The 15684-nt window shown below is 38.7% G+C and overlaps 1 protein-coding gene across 2 annotated transcripts in view; it reads left to right on the top strand.

The window, feature by feature from the left end:
* The window catches only part of RPRD1A (regulation of nuclear pre-mRNA domain containing 1A), a gene marked incomplete at both ends in the record, with an annotated part of 65415 nt that overhangs the window by 13537 nt on the left and 36194 nt on the right, over positions 1 to 15684 (top strand). For both annotated transcript variants that reach the window (XM_084252150.1, XM_084252151.1), the window contains one exon: positions 14544 to 14673. In XM_084252150.1, coding sequence (XP_084108276.1) covers positions 14544 to 14673 — 130 coding nt within the window. The remainder of the gene's footprint in view (positions 1 to 14543; positions 14674 to 15684) is intronic.

Below are 15684 nucleotides of genomic sequence, written 5' to 3'. Positions count from 1 at the left end.
AGTTTCATTTTTTTGTCTGCAGATATTTAGTTGCTATTGCACCATTTGTTGAAAGGACTCTTTTTTTTTTTTTTTTTTGCTTTTATGGGGCCTCCCTGGTGGCGCAGGCAATTGAGCGCCACACTGTGAAGCTATCCACAGTCTCTCCAACGCGCGTTCAATCCTGGCGGGCAGGGGAGAAACATACATGGCGCAGCAGACCTCTCCTCTTTCTCCCGCTGCTTCCCTCAGCAGTGTATTTCATCAGTCTGCCTGTTCTGTTCCCCACTCTGTCTCTGGTGAATCCTTTCACCCTCCCGCATATCTGGTCTGTACCCCAGTTCTTGTATAAGTAAATAAATCTTTAAGAAATAAAAAATAAAAATAAAACAATAAAAAATTTCTTTTATGCTGTTGTCAAAATAGATTTGGGCATATTTGTGTGATTCTATTTCTAGGTTCTCTGTTTTATTCCATTGAGCTCTGTGTCCTACCAATAACACATAGCCTTGATATTAAAGTTATATAAGTCTTGAATTCAGGTAGACTGATGCTTCCACTATATTCATTTCCAAAATGTTTTAGTGATTCTAGTTCCTTTGCCTTTCTGTGCAAATTTTAGCATACTCTCCCATGTCTATAAAAAATACTTTGCTAGGATTTTGAAAATAGCTGCATTAATCCTGTATTGGTTTAGAGAGAAATGACATTTTTATTACATTGAGTCTTCCCATCCATGAATATGACATATCTCTCTATTTAGATTTTCTTTGATGCTTTTATCAAAATTAAGCATCTTTTAGCATGAATCCTATACATATATCTCTGTATTGTTAAATATTTCAAGTATTTTGAACAATTTAAAATAATATTGTATTTTTAATTTTGCTGTCCATGTGTTCATTACTAATGTATTAAAAGTACAATTCATGTTTTAATGCTTGTTTTCTGTGACCTTGTTGAACATGGTTACTAGTTATTATTGTTGTTTTTTTTGGGTAGATTCCATAGGGTTATCTATGTAGATATGTCATCTACAAATAGGGACAGATTTTATTAGTTTTTGACCACTGTATCTAGAGTAGACATTTGCTGCCTTGTTCTTTACCTTAGAGAAGTAGTAGTATACCATTAAGTATAATGTTGGCTGTAGGTTTTATTTTTAGATTTTTATCAAGTTTAGGAAGTTTCTCTATTCTCTTGATGCTGGGATGCTGGGAGATTTTGTCATAAAGGGTTGAGTTTTATTTTCCTTATCAGTTGCTATGATCATGTGATTTTTCTTTTTCAGTCTCTTTATATACATATATATATAAATAAAATACTGATTGGTTTCCAAATCTTGAACCATCTTTTTAATTCCTAAATAAATTCTATTTGTTAATTATTTTCATATATTGTTGAATGCTGTTTATTTTGTTAAGGATATTTGCATCTGTAATTATGAGGGCTGTTAATAGTTTTTCCTTTTTTGTATTATCTTAAAGTCACTTTTATAAAGTGAATTGGGATGTTTTTCCCCTTTCTGAAAGTGATTGTATAGAATTAAAAAATTCTTTTTAAATGTTTGATAGAATTCTTTGAGTTCTTTTTTACAAATATGAACTTAAAATTAGGCTGTTGAATTCTTCTGTGTCATGTAGGTGAGTTGTGGTAGTTGACTATTTTTGAGGAGGTAGTCTGTTTTCATTCAGTTATCAAGTTTACAGAGTTGTTCATTGTATCCCCTTACTATCCACAGTATCCTTTTGATCATGACACTCCTAATGGTAACTTACTGTTTCACTTTCATTCTTGCTACAGATTTGTCAGTTGTGTTCATCTTTTCAAGGAACAACTCTTTGGACTCCCTGGTAGCCTAGGGGTTAAGCCCCAGCGCTATCGCTGCAAAGGCCTTAGTTTGATCCCTGGCCAGGTTGCTGACCCACACATGGTACATGTATTTCAGTCAATCCACGTGTTCTGTTCCCCACTCTGTCTCTGGTGAATCCTCTCACCCCACCCCCCGCACCTCTGGCCGCACCCCCGTTCTTGTATGCATAAATAAATCTATCTTTAAAAAAAAAAAAGCAGGATATTTCAGTAGTTCTGCCTGTTCTGCTCCCTACTCTGTCTCTGGTGAATCCTCTCACCTCCCACACCTCTGGCCTACACCCTAGCTCTTCTATGCAAAACTAAATAAAAATTTTTAAAAACCTTCTTTGTTTCATTCTTTCCCTTTTGTTGTTTATTTTTTTAAAAAAAGATTTATTTATTTATGCATAAAAGAGCTGGGGTATAGGCCAGAGATGAGGGGGGTGAGAGGATTCACCAGAGACAGAGTGGGGAATAGAACAAGCAGACTGACTGAAATACACTGCTGAGGGTAGCAGCGGTCAAGACAGGAGAGGTCTGCTTTGCCATGTGGGTTGCTCCCTGACTGGCTGGGGATCAAACTCGTGCAGCAAAGGCTGTGGATGGCTTCATAGTGCTGAGCTTAACCCTTTGCTCCACCACGGAGGCCCTGTTTTTTATTGTTTACCTCTGTTTTCAATTTGATTGATGCCTGCTTTATTTTTATTTCTTTCTGCTTGCTTGGATTTATTTTGCTCTTTCTAGATTTTTATTTATTTATTTTAAAAGATTTATTTATTCCTGCATACAAGAACTGGGGTACAGGCCAGATGTGCGGGAGGGAGAGAGAATTCACCAGAGACAGAGCGGGGAACAGAACAGGCAGACTGACCGAAATACACTGCTGAGGGGAGCAGCAGGCGAGACTGGAGAGGTCTGCCGCAGCCAGGATTGAATTCGTACTCCAGAGGCTGCGGACAGCTTCACAGCACTGCGCTCAACCACCTGCACCAGAAGGGAGGCCCTCTTTCTAGATTTTCAAAGTGGGAGCTTAGGTTGTTAATTTCAGATTTATTTATAATGTTGTCAGAAGGTTCTTGGAAACTGCAGTGTTAAATGAAACAACTTGGAATGAATTCGGGTCCTTGAATAATATTGTTGTCAACATATGCTGGGATTTACCCTCTCATCAATGCTGTGACCAGACAATGTTGAATGAAATTATTTGAGGACCTTTTGGAACATTTAGTATTGCAAGTTTCTTTCTCAGCACGGTTTCAGCTTTATCAAACAAATTTCGATAAGTTGTATTTTCAAATTTGCATATGCTTCTTGAAGCATTTTTATGATGACTGTCTTAAAATCTTTGTCATATAATTCAAACATCTCTGTTAAACATTGGTGTTGAAATCTGCCATTCAGTTTGAGATTTTCTTGGGTCTTGGCGTGATGACTCATTTTTTATTTTGGGGGGGGTATTATGAGACTCTGGACTTTATTTAACTCTCTTTTAGCTGGATTTCTCTCATACCACCTCATGGGGAGGGCAGGAAGAGAGTTATTCTTTGTTACTGTTGGGTCTGATTTGGAGTTCAGCTACCTAATAGAGTGCTACTGACACCATGGAGTTGGTGGTGGCCAGAATGTCTGGCTTTGCCACTGCTAGACTGTAGTGAAAGGCCTGACTCGACGAGACCTTCTGTGACACCTCCCCAATAGGAAGTTTGTTTTTACTGCTGGGTGGGGGTTGAAGTCCAATCTCCCTAATTTTGCCTTCTCTGACTCCACTCTGGTAGAGGTGTTGGGATCCAACATTACAGCCTTCGCTGGGTATGGGTTGGCCATTTTTCTGTGACTTGCGGCTAGAATTGATTGGGTATGGTCTAAATTTTAGTTTTCAGTCTTGCTAAGCTGCCTATATCCTGGTCCTTTGGCTAGAGTAAGGAGGTTTTTGTTGGAGCTTTTTAATTTTTTAATTAAAATTAATTTTTTTTAAAGATTTATATATTTATTTATACAAGCATTGGGTATAGTCAGAAGCGTGGGAGGGTAAGAATTCACCAGAGCCAGAGCAGGGAACACAACAGGCAGACTGACGAAATACACTGCTGAGGGGAGCAGTGGGTGCGGCAGGAGAGGTCTCCGCACCACATGGGACCCTCGCCCAGTGGCTGGGGATTGAACCGGCGCTACAGAGGCTGCGGGCAGCTTTGCAACCCAGCGCTCAACCGCTGCGCCAACAGGGAGGCCCTAAAATTAATTTTTAATTTGCCTGCAAAGGATTTCTGAGTTGAGGCCTTCTTCCACACCAAATCTGAGATAGAGAAGGCAAAAAGAAACTCCAGGGAACTCACTTTGTAATGTTCTTGGTTCCCATGCTTTGTAGTCAGTCTGCCTTTGTTTCCAATATTTATTTTATATATAATGTCTGGAATTTGTAGTTGTACTTAGCAGAAGGAATAGGGGAAAGTACATCTGCTCTTTCTTCCCAGAAGCAAAAGTTCCCAGCAAATTGTTATTTATATTGGAATTGGGACAATAATTTGGAATGCTCAGGCTTGTGTTTTCTATTAGTATTTTATTGTGTTAGATATTACAGGATATTACGTGGTTCACATGTTATATTAACATTTTACCAAACTTATTTTAGTATAGCTGTGTTAAATGCTTTTACTTTTTATTGACTCTAAACATACGTTTGTTATGAAATTTAAAACAGTACAGTGGTCGGCCTCCCTGTTGGCGCAGCGGTTGAGCGCTGGGCTGCGAGGCTGCCTGCAGCCTCTGCAGCACCGGTTTGATCCCCAGCCGCCAGGTGAGGGTCCCACATGGCGCGCGGACCTCTCCTGCCACCCGCTGCTCCCCTCAGCAGTGTACTTCGGTCCTTCTGCCTGTTCTGCTCCCCGCTCTGGCTCTGGTGAATTCTCTCAAGTCTCTCACCCGCGCTTCTGACTGTATCCCATGTTTGTATAAATAAATAAATAAATCTTAAAAAAAAAAGTTTCAATTCTATAGTGAAGAATAGAAAGTAGACTTAAAAAAAAAATAAAACAGTACAGTGGTACGTAAAATTACTTATGTAAAAATTCATTGCAGAGAGGTCACTTACCTCCAAGTAATCTATAGGTAATTCTTTTTTTTTTTTTTAAAAACAAGAAATTTAAAACTAATTCTAAGATCAGTGGGTAAAGTATAAATGTGGAGGAAGAACCATGTTTAACTTGGGAAATTTGACAATTTTGAAGGGAAAACAATAATGGATGTAGTGTGCCCTTTTAGTAGCCATGTACACTGTTAAAGACATTGAAATAATATGTGAATTATGTTGGTACAGGAATAGGATATGTACGTGAGGATTAGGAAGAGACATATTTATATTGGTATTTGGTAAATTAGGCACTTTTAAGTTTAAGAGAAAAGGGGTAGGTTATTAAATGATTCTTAGATTTTTATCTAACAGTATATACAAAATTAATTCAGTTGAATGAAAGATACACATTGAAAAAAATCAACCATGCCATCATGTAAGTGAAATATGTTTTATAATTGAACAACTCAACTTGTGAATTGTGGAACTTCTTGAGAAGGACTGTAGGGGAGCAAAAACCTTCCACACTAAAGGTTGTCTTTGGCAAAAAATGAATTTCATGTGAGGGGGCTCTGGAAACTGCATGGAGGATGCTTTTGAAAAAGATATTTTCATATAAACTCCTGTAATGGGATGTGCTGGAAAAAACTAATAATCTCTTTTTAATGGATAAGTCAGAACTTTAATCTGCACATTTTTGTCTGCTGTACCTTTCCAGGTAACCTCCCTAATGGACCTTACCTTTCTTTTCCCTAAATAGTTCATCTTTCTTCTCTAGGCTCTTTAAGATGGCATCTAAAGCCATGCACATGGGCAAGTTACCAGTCACGGAGTCATACTGGGTCTTGCATATGTATGCAGGTGATATGCATGTAATTATTATATTTATTCTTTATTTTTTCTTGTACCAAAAAACCTCAACACATTATCTTGTAGGCTATCACCTCTGCCTTTCAGAACCTATCAATAGAAATACTTGCTCAGGTTTATGACGATAAAAAGTATTAAAGATTTGAAACAACTTACATGTCATGTGACACATAGCTATTAAAAGGAACAAGACTGTTAAAAAGAGTTTGGTAATAAATCTGTTTATGAATACAAAAATCTCTTGGATACATGAAGTGTGAAGAAAGCTATAGACAAATATTATGTATAGCAAGATCTCATTTATGAAAAAGTTCAGCATATGTATATATCTGTGTCTTTGTGCATAAGTATACAATGTTTGCACAGGTAAATAAAATGTGTATCCTTAGATTAAAAAAAGGATACACACTGTTAATTATTAACATTTTCTTTTTTTTTTTTTTTTTTTTTTTGTGGGACCCTTGCTGGTGGTCAGGGAACGAACCTGCGCTGCAGAGGCTACCCAGCCTCGCAGCCCAGCGCTAAACCACTGCACCACCAGGGGAGGCCCTAATTATTAACTTTTTAAGATGGGCTTTTAAAATTATACACAAAAGCTTCAGCATTATTAACATTGTATCTTTTTGGTTTCATCTACCCAGCTCTTTCCTACTCTGATGCATTCTTTATTTCCTAGTTAATGAAAGTAACTCTCAGACTTAAAGTCATTTTAACTATATACATCATTATATGCTCAGAATACATAAATTAAGACCTTTATTAACAACTTAATGTAATTCTAATGTGTTTCTAGGAACACATCTAACAAAGTTAACTTTGATTATTATTTATAACCCAGTTCCTGCTCAGTAGTCCAGATTTACTCCAAAAATGTCTCTATAGTTAATGCTTAAAATCCGGGGCCTCCCCGGTGGCGCAGCGGTTGAGCACTGGGCTGCGAGGCTGCCTGCAGACCTCTCCTGCCTCGCCTGCTGCTCCCCTCAGCAGTGTACTTCATCAGTCTGCCTGCTCTGTTCCTCGCTCTGGCTCTGGTGAATTCTCTCACCCTTCAGCGCTTCTGACTGTACCCAGTGCTTGTATAAATAAATAAATAAATCTTAAAAAAAAAAAAATCCAACAAGGTCCACTAATGACATTTGGTCTCTTAAATTCATCACCTGCCCTTTTTGTTTTATTCATGCAATTTTTTATTTGTTGGGCAGAGTGTCACATGGGCTATAGAATTCCCCTTATTATTCATATGGCTGATTTTCCTCCTTAAGATATTATTTGAAATATTTCATTGGCTATGTTGTGCATTTCAGTTGCATCACATTAAGATACACATAGTGGGTGGCGCGCAGACCTCTCCTGCCGCCCGCTGCTCCCCTCAGCAGTGTGCTTCGGTCCTTCTGCCTGCTCTGCTCCCCACTCTGGCTCTGGTGAATTCTCTCACCCTCCCGCGCTTCTGACTGTACCCAGTGCATGTATAAACAAAACAAACAAACAAACAAATAAATAAAACATGCCTCTATTAAAAAAAAAAAAAAAGATACACATAGTGGGGCCTCCCCTGGTGGCGCAGCGGTTGAGCACTGGGCTGCGAGGCTGCCTGCAGCCTCTGCAGCACCGGTTCATTCCCTGGCCACCGGCGAGGGTCCCACCAAAAAAAAAAAAAGAGAGAGAGAGACATATAGTCAAGTTGTTTTATATTTAAGGATGAATTTGAGCAATGGGTTCTGTTACTATGAATCTAGTATAAAATTCCATCTTTTACCTAGTGATCTTATTGCCACTGATTATGGTTGGTCAGATGCTTTATCAAAAAATAGTTGGGGTTAAAAATTACAAATTTTAATTATTTCCCTTCTGAATTTTATTATCCAGAATTCATGTGTAATAGGGGTTCTCTACATGCAGGCCCATACTGCAGCACTGGTGTAATCTGAGAACTTGTTGGAAATGCAAATTATATGTTATATGGGCCGGAACCAGCAAACTGCTTTAACAAGCCATCCAGGTGATTGTGAGGCATGCTAACATATTATCATTTGTTTATAAGAACTTTTTTTTCCCTCCATTACCCATTGGGGACTCTGAAATACAGTTCCTACAGGAAAGCATAAATATTTAATTTTTCCACTAGTTCTCTAGCAACCTCTTTTGTTGTTTTAAACTGTCTTTGTGAGCCCATGGATTTTCATGTCTTTTTTGTTTTAGACCATTGTGCTTATCCTTTCTGATATTTTGTTTTAGTTTTTTTTTTTAAAGAACCATTTTTTAAACCAATTAATTAATTAATTAATTTATACAAGCACTGGGTACAGTCAGAAGCACGGGAGGGTGAGAGAATTCACCAGAGCCAGAGCGGGGAGCAGAGCAGGCAGAAGGACCGAAGTACACTGCTGAGGGGAGCAGTGGGCGGCAGGAGAGGTCTGCGCGCCATGTGGGATCCTCACCCGATGGCCGGGGATCAAACCGGAGCTGCAGAGGCTGCAGACAGCTTTACAACCCAGCGCTCAACTGCTGTGCCACCGGGGAGGCCCTAATATTTTGTTTGATCACTGACAATCTCTTGGAGGGTTGCTTGTATTTCTTGATACAACCCCAGTGGTTCTAAAATCGTTTTCTTGATTTTAATCATGGGAAGATGTTCCAGGTTCAGTTCATGTATTTCCTGTTTTTATTGACAAAATGTTATTTAGGGACCACATATAGGCCCAGGGTTTGCTGATTGATTTCAGTGCATTTCTTTCTTTTTTTTTAAGAGTTATTTATTTATTTATACAAGCACTGGGTACAGTCAGAAGCGCGGGAGGGTGAGAGAATTCACCAGAGCCAGAGCAGAGAGCAGAACAGGCAGAATGACGAAATACACCGTTGAGGGGAGGTCTGCGCGCCATGTGGGACCCTGGCCCGGTGGCCAGGGATCAATCAGGCGCTGCTGCAGAGGCTGCGGGCAGCTTTGCAGCCCAGCGCTCAACCGCTGCGCCACCAGGGGAGGCCCAGTGCATTTCTTTTGAGTGCTTTTAATTACTTCAATAATTATTTAGTTGGTAAGTGAAATTAATAACGTACCTTGTAGGGTTGTTTTGAAGATTAAATGAGATATATAGTAAACTTTAGGAACACTCCTTAGGTCCTAAAACTACTTAGTATTGTTTTTAAATATTCTTTTTTTTTAAAAAAAAAAGATTGATTGATTGATTGATTTATGCATACATACATATAAGCACTGGGTACAGTCAGAAGCGTGGGAGGGTGAGAGAATTCACCAGAGCCAGAGCGAGGAGCAGAGCAGGCAGAAGGACCAAGGTACACCGCTGAGGGGAGCAGCGGGCGGCAGGAGAGGTCTGTGCGCCATGTGGGTTCCTCGCCCTGCGGCCAGGGATCGAACTGGCACTGCAGAGGCTGTGTGCAGCTTCGCAACCCAGCGCTCAACTGCTGCGCCACCGGGGAGGCCCCTTTTTAAATATTCTTAAGAGCAAAAACGTTTTAGTCTCAATCTTACTCTGAAAGTATAAAGTGAACAAATAGTGTAATATTTATTCTTCCAGAACTAATTGACATTTTTTTCATAGTGACATGTTCATGTTCAGTTTGTTCTTTTAGAAATTCATTTGTTGCATACACCAAAATCAGGATTTTTAAAATGATTTCATTTATTAAAATTATGCATGAACTTGAATTACTTTTGATCTTTTAGAGTGAAAAAGATGGCCATTTGCCCCCTGGGTGAAGTTTGTGGGTTTTTTTAACCAAACATTGAAATAGTAGAAACCATGGATAAATTCATCTGCAGAACAAAGTCAGTTGGTGCAGCACCAAGTCAGCAACATTAGAAACCTTTTTCATCTTGTAGGCTCCAGTTAATCACTCAATAAACTCATGTGTTTCCCTTTTATGACTTAATTCTGTGTTGGTACTCTTGATTCCCCCAAGTTCTTTCTTGCTCTTTCCCCATAGTAGAGTTATCCACTATGTATGTAGATATGTATAACTTAACACTGTCTTAGATATTTTTTGATATTAGTATGTAAAATTCATTTTTTTAAAAATTTTTTTTAATAGAGGCATGCTTTTTATTTATTTGTTTGTTTGTTTGTTTATACATGCACTGGGTACAGTCAGAAGCGCGGGAGGGTGAGAGAATTCACCAGAGCCAGAGCAGGGAGCAGAGCAGGCAGAAGGACCGAAGTACACTGCTGAAGGGAGCAGCGGGCGGCAGGAGAGCTCTGAGCGCCATGTGGGACCCTCCTCTGGTGGCCAGGGAGCAGCCGGGGATCGAACCAGCGCTGCAGAGGCCGTGGGCAGCTTAGCAACCCAGCGCTCAACCGCTGCGCCACCGGGGAGGCCCCGTAAAATTCATTTTTAATAACTGTATTGATTTGTTTGCATGTGCCAATATTTCATTATTTCTTGATGTTATCTTGAAATTTTTATTTAATAGAGGCATGTTTTATTTATTTATTTGTTTGTTTGTTTGTTTGTTTTGTTTATACATGCACTGGGTACAGTCAGAAGCGCGGGAGGGTGAGAGAATTCACCAGAGCCAGAGCGGGGAGCAGAGCAGGCAGAAGGACCGAAGTACACTGCTGAGGGGAGCAGCGGGCGGCAGGAGAGGTCTGCGCGCCATGTGGGACCCTCCTCCGGTGGCCGGGGAGCAGCTGGGGATTGAACCGGCGCCGCAGAGGCCGCGGGCAGCTTCGCAACCCAGCGCTCAACCGCTGCGCCACTGGGGAGGCCCTATCTTGAATTTTTTTAAAGATTTATTTATTTTATCCATACAAGAACTGGGATACAGGCCAGAGGTGTGTGTGTGGGGGAGAGGATTCACCAGAGACAGAGTGGGGAACAGAACAGTCAGGTCTACTGAAATACACTGCTGAGGGGAGCAGTGGACAAGCCAGGAGAGGTCTGCTGCACCATGTGGGTCACCTCTTAAGTGATTTCTGTGTGCATTTATTTATGTGACTATATTAGTAGCATAAATTCCTAGAAGTGAAATTTTCTTTTGTGCGTTTACATTTTTTATTGGTAATTATCAAATTATATTTCTTATTTTTTTTTGCTGATTTTTTTTAAATAATAAATTTTATTTTTATATTCCCCATACAATTGCAATCCCCCCATTCTGACCCCAATCCCTCCCCTCCTGCCCCCCACCCCCCAAAAAGTGTCTCTGGTTCATAGTTTTTTGTTGATTTTGATTTTCACTTTCTTATAGTTATTCATTTTCCTGGTCCCTTATTTAAGTTTCCTAGATTCCTGCTATGAGTGAGACCATCCGGTATTTTTATTTTTCTTTTTCTTTTTGGCTTATTTCGCTGAGCATGATCCCTTCCAGCGCCATCCATGTTGCTGCAAATTGCATGTGTTTATCTTTTTTGAATGCTGAGTAATATTCCATGGTATATATCTACCGCATCTTCTTGATCCAGTCATCTATTTTTGGGCATTTGGGCTGTTTCCAAAGCTTAGCTATTGTAAATAGTGCTGCTATAAACATAGGGGTGCAGGTGTTCTTTGGAATTGATGTTTCTGTGTCCTTTGGGTAAATACCTAGGAGTGGAATTGCTGGATCATATGGAAGCTCTGTGTTCAGTGGTTAAAATACAAATTAGAGCAATCTCTTAGAAATATAATTTGATAGAACCACTATGGAGAGCTGTGTGGAGATTTCTGGACCTATCAAATTATATTTCTAAGAGATTGCTCTAATTTGTATTTTAACCACTGATGTCTGAAGATATCTAAAAGTCATTATCTTACCCAGTTTCTTGCCAATAGTGTTTTCATTTTGATCAAACAGGTAGAAAATGATAGCTTTTTATTGTTTGGTATTTGTGTTTTTTTTGACCTTCCATTTGTAGTACTTGGCTGTTTTCCTATAGGTATTGATTTGTGAGAATTCTAGAAATAGAAAGTGTGATGGTGTGAAATACTTGAATGCAATACATTGAAAATCAGCAAGAATAACTAATCTGTAAGGGAGTTTGTCTTTCATAATCTGGAATTTGAAGTTGCAGTTTTTGAGGGCAGTGTTTTTTTTTTTTATATATATATATGTTTTTCTTTCAGGTAAACTGGGTAAGGTTAACACAAGAAGCCAAGTTGAGTAAATAATTAAAAGCTCAGGTCGAGGCCAGAAACCATTGATTTAGCAGATACTGAACCAATTGTGACTCATTTTCTGGGTTTGATTCCATAGATTGGTAGATGAAACTGACCAGTGTTCTTGATGAAATTTAGTTTAGTTGAAAAACAAATATACTTGGGATAAGTGCTCTATAGGAAAAGTATGAGGTGCTATGAAAGAACACCCAAGAATGGGTGGTCAGAAAAAAACTATAGGATCACATTTGACTGAGGTGTAAAGGATGGTAGGAGTTGGGGAAGTTGGAGAAGTAATAGTGTTGGGCATTGAGAGATAGTTATGTATAGGGTGGGGACAGACTTTTTGGCCTTTGGTTCATATTAAGGATTTAAAATGTTATATGGGGAATGGTGGAAAATCTCAAAGGTTTTAAGAAAGAAATAACAGGATCAATTCCTGTTGGATAACTTAAAATGTGAAAAAGAACTCTCCAAGGGGATGGGCTATCAAAAGTCCGAGGCATACTGGTAGTGCTACAGTACACCACCAGCTCTATCCGTTTTTCACCTACCTCAGCTATTAAGAAGCAGCCATCTGTGTCTGACTGAACTCTTTCTATTTGAGATAGATAGAATCCATTCTAGAATCATCTGTTGATAATGCACTTTTTTTTTTTTTTTAAAGCTTGGTGCTTTTTTTTTTTTTTTTTTAAAGATTTATTTATTTATATAAGCACCGGGTACAGTCAGAAGCATGGGAGGGTGAGAGAATTCACCAGAGTCAGAGCTGGGAGCAGAACAGGCAGAAGGACCGAAGTGCACTGCTGAGGGGAGCAGCGGGTAGTAGGAGAGGTCTGCGCGCCATGTGGGACCTTCGCCTGGTGGCCAGGGATCGAACCAGTGCTGCCGAGGCTGTGGGCAGCGTCGCGACCCAGCGCTCAACCGCTGCGCCACCGGGGAGGCCCGATAATGCACTTTTTATGGAATGAATATATTACTAAGAACAGTTTCTGCCTTAAAAACCACCAAATCATCCATATAAAAAAATCTAGTCTGTAGCAATTCACTTTACCAGGGAAATAAAATGAGACCATCTAATGTTGCTAATAAATCTTTAATAGATTTTTATTTCAAAATAATGAATTTTCCTGATTTTCTTCTCTAAGACCATCAGTAATACCATTGGGGTGTGTGTGTTTGATATTTATGTTAATTATTTGCTTCTCTTCATGTAGAAGATTTCCTTGGAAAGAGGGTTTGTATGTTTGTAGGTAACACAATAAAAATGATTTTTTTAAAGATTTATTTATTTATACAAGAACTGGGGTACAGGCCAGATGTGCGGGAAGCTGAGAGAATTCACCAGAGACAGAGGGGGGAACAGAACAGGCAGACGTACTGAAGACACTGCTGAGGGATGCGGTGGGCGAGGCAGGAGAGGTCTGCTGTACCAGGTGGGTTTCTCCCTGGCTGGCGGGGAATCAAACCCGTGCTGCAGATGCTGTGGAGAGCTTCATAGCGCTGCGCTCAACCCTCTGCCACCGGGGAGGCCCAACACAATAAAAATTGAATATATGTCCCCACTGTGGCTTTGAATTTCAATTTTCATAAAAACATCAGTGATTAGATTGTGATATTCTGCATTTTAATACAATGAGTAGGCATAAAGTACAAAGTACAAAAATAAGTAATGATCCTACCTATCACTTTCTGATTATAAGTGAATAAAGTTAGATTATGAACTGAAGACTAGTGAGATTTGATGGCATTTCTGTAGTCATTTTATTGGTAAGGTTTCTTTAATATTGTTTATCTAATAGCTTAGATTTTTTTTTTTTTTTTGGTAGCCTGGTAACTTGATCTTTCAATCTATTTTATATTTTTTACTTTTTTGTTTTAAAATAACTTAGTGACTGATTTCCCTTTTTTTTTTAATCAGCTTGGGCACTAAAGTTAAAACAATCATAAATTCAGTTTAAAATTTAAGATACCATCTTAATAACATGACCAATCACCAAATTGTTTTAATAAAATTTAGCATAGGCTAGAGTCATTGAAATGCATTTTTACTCAGGCATGAGGATTTTAATGTATAAAGCCAGTAGATTGGAATGGTGATAAAACTAGGAATCAAGAGTAAATAATTAAGCTGCAAGGACACAGGACAATTTATCATTGACTTGTTATCCTTTTTTCTCATACGATTAATTTCAGAAAACAGAGTTCCTATCTTGGTGAGTTAAGGAATAGGGACTTGATAAGCAGAATGAGAAGCTAGGGTTGAACATGATATATAAAGGTTAGTAGGTTTATTGTATTTTTTTTAAGATTTATTTATTTATGCATACAAGAATGGGGTATAAGCCAGAGGTGTGTATGGGGGTAGTGGTGGTTAGAGGATTCACCAGAGACAGAGTGGGGAACAGAACAGGCAGATTGACTGAAATACACTGCTGAGGGCAGCAGCAGGTGAGCCAGGAGAGGTCTGCTGCACCATGTGGGCATCTCCCTGGCCAGGGATCAAACCCACGCCACAGTGGCTTTGGATAGCTCCATAGGTTGCATCCCAACCCCCTGCGCCACCAGGGAGGCACCTATTGTAACTTTTAAACTGCTTAATTTTCGGGTATTAAGAACATTTGTCCAAGTTAAATGAGGATATTTTAAGTAGGTTTAAATTTTTTTTTTTTTTTTTCAGCCAAACCAAACAGGAAGCTTACTTTTCTCTACCTAGCCAATGATGTCATTCAGAACAGCAAAAGGAAGGGACCAGAGTTTACAAAAGATTTTGCACCAGTTATAGTGGAGGCTTTTAAGCATGTTTCAAGGTATGGTCATGGTTTTGGGTTCTAGGTTATCTGTCTTAAATCCATAATATGTCATTTTGCGAAAATCTGCCTTAAACCTTAAAATAAATAGGGAATATCTTACTTTGAAGTTTTCATTTGAAAAGACCTATAAATGGCATTTGTAAATGTATCAAATGCTTACTGTGAAGGAAAAAATTTTTGAATGTTACAAATGTGGAATTTGGAGTAGTTGAATTACTACTTCCCTTTAAGAGACCAAAAGCAATTGCCATATTGAATTAAACTTCATTAAGAATGAATGAAGACACTGAATTAAAAATTTCTGTGTTTATAAAGCTGTCAGTTTTCTGATTACTATTTCTGGATAAACTCACACTCTTTCTTCTCATACTGCCTATAATGGTTTTAAGGTTTTCCAGTGTGTGGGTATGTGTTATAACACTTCGAAATGTTTTGGAAATACAGAATGTTTCATTAGAGTAATGATAAAACTTAAATTTTTGCTGCAGAAAAATTCTGAGGGTACTTGTTCTTTTTAAAGGCTATTTCCCAAAGGTTTTATGAAAATATTTGGTAGATTGTTGGGCAGACTAGTGAAACTACTGTATGCAATTATTTGGTAGATTACTGGGTTTAGATTACAGTCTAAATTATAGAATTCAGTGGTGAATAATGATCTCTGTTGACTAATTCAGGATGAAAATATACTCACCACATGTCCTGCAGTTTTAGTCACAGTAGATGCATTTAGAAAAAAAAATAGAGTGTGAAATACAGCTGTATATTGTTTTCTTAAATAAAGATTATTTATCCTTCAATTTAGATTCTCTCTTCTGTCTTTCCAGATTTTTTTTAGAGTTCACTTTCCATTGCCTTTTGGGTGATTTCATACACTGTGTATGTTTTGTTAATATCTATACCCCCATGCTGCAGTCAGATGTTTTTTCTTTGTTTCATAACTGTATGTCCATTTGCCTGTTGAATCCTTTTTTTATGCCTTCAGGCACCTCAAACTCAGTGTGTCTGATG

Source organism: Talpa europaea (genome assembly GCF_964194135.1).
Source record: "Talpa europaea genome assembly, chromosome: 13".
NCBI lineage: Eukaryota > Metazoa > Chordata > Mammalia > Eulipotyphla > Talpidae > Talpa > Talpa europaea.
The sequence above is the reverse complement of the archived record's forward strand: the minus strand, read 5'-3'. Positions and strand labels throughout refer to the sequence as shown.